Source organism: Prunus dulcis, chromosome 1 (genome assembly GCF_902201215.1).
Source record: "Prunus dulcis chromosome 1, ALMONDv2, whole genome shotgun sequence".
Taxonomy (NCBI): Eukaryota; Viridiplantae; Streptophyta; class Magnoliopsida; order Rosales; family Rosaceae; genus Prunus; species Prunus dulcis.
Window position 1 is genome coordinate 38,319,004 of NC_047650.1, and position 3,803 is coordinate 38,322,806.

General features: G+C 37.1%; 1 protein-coding gene across 2 annotated transcripts; it reads left to right on the forward strand.

Moving 5' to 3' along the window:
• Positions 1–382: 382 nt before the first annotated feature.
• On the forward strand, positions 383–3,444 carry LOC117616355. 2 transcript variants are annotated; one of them, XM_034345651.1, is made up of 3 exons: positions 383–860; positions 1,249–1,441; positions 1,949–3,444. In XM_034345651.1, the coding sequence occupies exons 1-3, from the start codon at positions 716–718 to the stop codon at positions 3,345–3,347; spliced, it is 1,737 nt and encodes a 578-aa protein (XP_034201542.1). In that variant the 5' UTR covers positions 383–715; the 3' UTR covers positions 3,348–3,444. The 2 variants fall into 2 exon arrangements, with proteins under 2 accessions (XP_034201542.1, XP_034201543.1); XM_034345652.1 differs by lacking the exon at positions 383–860 and adding an exon at positions 917–1,169.
• The last annotated feature ends 359 nt before the right edge of the window (positions 3,445–3,803 follow it).

The window sequence follows — 3,803 nt, forward strand, 5'->3', positions numbered from 1 at the left end:
TCTCCTTTTGTAAAAATCTGTTCTGTTTGTAGTATTTATTTGTTTATTTTATAGCAATTTAGCACTCATATTTCCTACAATCTTAAGACGAATTGGCCTGTGTTAATTGCTATATACATTGGTCTGTGTTTGTGCATTTAGATGAAAAGTTGCAAACGGTTTGAATATAATGCATATAACAGTTTACTCCTTTAATTGACATTGAGATTGACGCTGCAAACGTTTTTGAATCTGGTGCAAACGGCAAACATCTTTTAATTGATTTCCTTTTAGTTGGTTTTTCTTTTCTTTTGTTTTATCTACAATTTAAAGTCAGACTTCTAGGTTTATTGTTTTGTTATCATAAAGTCTGATTGACTTCTGTTTCTGTTGTTAGACAAGTATACGTACAATAGAAGGTCCCGAAAGTGATCTTCAATGGTTACGGAGATCCTCTAAACGGTGGAATGATGAAAAAGGGTTGTATTAGAATTTCCATCCTTCAACTATTTCCCTCTTGAACGTTGGTGCCAGAACTTTTCTTATTGTTTGGGAAACGATCTTAGGAGCAAAATTGCAGTTTCCCAAACCTAAAAGGAAACACAAGACAAAAGGAGCCAACAGCACCTCCTCCACTATAAAAGCCCCTTCCAGCCGCGAGAAACTCCATTCTGTTTTTTTTTCTTTTAAAACTCAATTTTATCTCTCTCAGTATTTTTTCTTTCTTTCTTTTCTTATGGGTGAATCGGAAAACCCCCTCCTCAATGAATTCGGGTCCTCGCAGTCAACTCCTCCTGAGCCGGTCCCCATCGCCGACCAATGCTTGAAACCGACCCTTGATGATTGCACAAGCTTCAATCGGAACAGAATTGCCGACTATGGTAAGAAACTTTTTAATTTCACCAATTTGTGGAATTTAGATCCCTTTTTCGAATCTAGTTTCATGACCGAATTGTAATTTTGTTACTGGAGATTAGAGTTAGTGTTTAACATGATAGAATGATCATGTGTTAATGGGTCTTATTGGAAATTAGCTAGTTATGGTCAGAAAACAAGAGTCTTTGGAACTAATATGTTTATTGCTGCTATTGATAATCACATGAGTTGCTGCTGCTCTTGAAAATCATATGTACAAAGTAAAGTAAGAGCTTTTTCCTTAGACTGATGATGCTTTAATTGTTATGGCCATGGTATGTATGCATAAACTTTGAAATTTTGATGGCCAATGTAATTAGACACTTGTTTTATGATGATAAATTAATCTTGCAGGAATTCAGACATCTCGTGATGCCAAACGTGTTGCTGGCTCTGCAAAGATATCAGAGTTGAGCAACAAGAACAGAACATTGTCCTCCAATACTCTTATGAGCTCTGAGCAGGAAATTGAATGCGGCGGGGCTTCCATGAAGCTTGCATCTGGATTTCTTAAGCAGAAGCAATTTGAGGAGGACATTCAATGCAGGTTTCTTTCTAATTACACAATTTATATTCCTAGAATTGAAAACAGATTAGAATTATCAGTTTTCTATGGCTTCTAGGGATAATTATTTTTAGGAGCATTCATATTGATCGATGCCTCATTTATTTATAAAATTCTTCAGACCCAGGTTTCCAACATTTAGATTTAGGTTTTTTGTCGGAAGCTAGTTGTTGAACACAGTTGTATTTTTGGTGTAGCTTTAATTTTGTTGAAAAAACAGCTAAAACCTTTTGAAAACAGAAGAGGATGAGAAAATAGTATATCACTTTAGTGAACAAGGATGCATCAAGAAAGAAAACCATGTTAATCATTGTACCTTCCTATATCCCTTGGTACTTGGCTCTTGATGAGCTAACATCATCGCCATATCTAGTAACAAGGTTAAACATGACTGTTTGATTTTATTTTTTTTCCCTTAATATGTCAATTCCACACAGCATTTTTTTAGAGGGCATACATTATGTGTATAATATATATTGCATGGCTCAGATTGATTAATTGTGATACTCCTACCAAAGGAAGGAAGAGATCCCAGTCATCTCTTGGATTGCCAACCTCTAGTCAGTTAAAAAGATCAAAGAGATCATCACCAGCAGAAAGAAGACCATCATCAATTGATGATCTCCCTGACACGGCATTGGTTGAAATCCTTTGCCGACTTCCATCAAGTAAATTTGTGTTTCAATGCCAGTGTGTGTCCAAGCGTTGGCGCACACTCATCTCAGATCCTTATTTTATCGGCCGCTTTGTGCATATCCAAGGTTATAGGAAAACTCCAAAGATGTGCACTCTAATAAGTCAAAAAGGAGAGGAATTCCCTCCTAAAATGCCATGGTCATCCAAGCTACTAACCCCAGTGTTCAAACAAATAATGAGTTTCCACTCTTTGAGAAAAAAGCCAGTTGTGGTAGCAACGTATAATGACTTAGTTTTGTGCTGCGCAACTGAGGATTATCAACGCAATTACTACATCTGCAATGCATACACCATGCAATGGGTTGCTCTTCCTCCCACCCCAGGTCGATGCCACGATAGGGTACTAGTGGGATTCATCTGTGATATTCCCTACTATAATTCTAAGAAAGAAGATTGGAAAGGGCATAACGTCCAGCTTAATGCTAAGTGTGTGTGCAACGTTGTGAGAATTCTTCCTCCTGATGAATCTGCAAATGATGAAAAATGTGATTCCTTAAAATTAAGCGTGGAGATCTTCTCTTCTGAGACTGGTGAATGGAGAGAATCAGTTGTGGCTTCCCCACGATACTTTGATTTTGATGACCTTGAAGATATATCCTTTGCATACAATGGGATGTTATATTGGACAAGTGACGAAGACCTTCTTTTTGTTGGTTTGGGTCCCTTCAACGACAATAACACGACAACTAGTAGTAGTAGTAGCGGTAATGGTGATGGCGTTATTGATCATAAACTTCATTTTACTGTATTTGAGGAGCCTCTAAATGGACGTTTTGTAGTTGAGTACCTAGGTATGTTCGGAGGATGTGTGCGGATGTGTGACTTTAAGGAGGCTACCAAAACTCTGTATGTTTGGGAGTTTAAAGAACAAGATCATGATCGGATGGTCGATGGAGCTGCTGGCAGATTGTGTTTAACTAACCACAGGGTATATCAGTTGGACCCAAAAATGTATCCAGATGGTCCATTTACTTGCGAAATGCAGGCTTTTGACCCAAACAATAAGGATATTTTGTATCTGCGTCTGGACGGAGATATTATCAAGTGCAACATTCATACAAAAAAGTGGTCTAGGATAGTTAGACGGTGTCCAGTTCGTAATGGTGACTATTGGCCAGTTGAGCTCCCATGGTGGCCGACTCCAGTTCCTAGATTACCGCAGCATGCCCATGGTGGAGGAACTAGCAGCTAGTAGATAACTTGAATTGAAGTACTAAACTTTTATTTATTAAAGTTGGATTATTTGTATTTGATATACTCAGCAATGTTACACTTGTATTTGCTGGTAATTACCCTAGCATGTTTTTTGAATTACTCTTTTTGTTAACTGGTTTTTTTTTTTTTTTTTTTTTCCATCTTTTCTTATTATGGCGATATATGGAGGACTGCGAGTCGTTCTGTACACGCCCAGTTTATTAATTAAAGCATTCTTTAAGCTGAATTGAAGTTTTGCAATCTTATTCTTGATTCTTTCTTTTGTTTTGTTTTGTTTCTGTTCTTGTTTCAAGTTTTCTGACGTGCATCTTATAATCTTATTCTTCACCATTTGGTTGCTTTCTATTTTCTGTTATACAAATTTGCCCCTTGATTTTTGCGTGATTCTAAGTAATTTGTTTCAATAGTTATGTGATGATGAATCAAGGAAGGT

What these genes read in the sequence shown, in the direction of transcription:
- LOC117616355 (XM_034345651.1), top strand. Translation starts at nt 716, where the DNA reads ATGGGTGAATCGGAAAACCCCCTCCTCAATGAATTCGGGTCCTCGCAG. An exon ending in GAACAGAATTGCCGACTATG is followed by an intron (nt 861 to 1,248) that starts GTAAGAAACTTT and finishes TTAATCTTGCAG; the next exon opens with GAATTCAGACATCTCGTGAT. An exon ending in GAGGAGGACATTCAATGCAG is followed by an intron (nt 1,442 to 1,948) that starts GTTTCTTTCTAA and finishes TGCATGGCTCAG; the next exon opens with ATTGATTAATTGTGATACTC.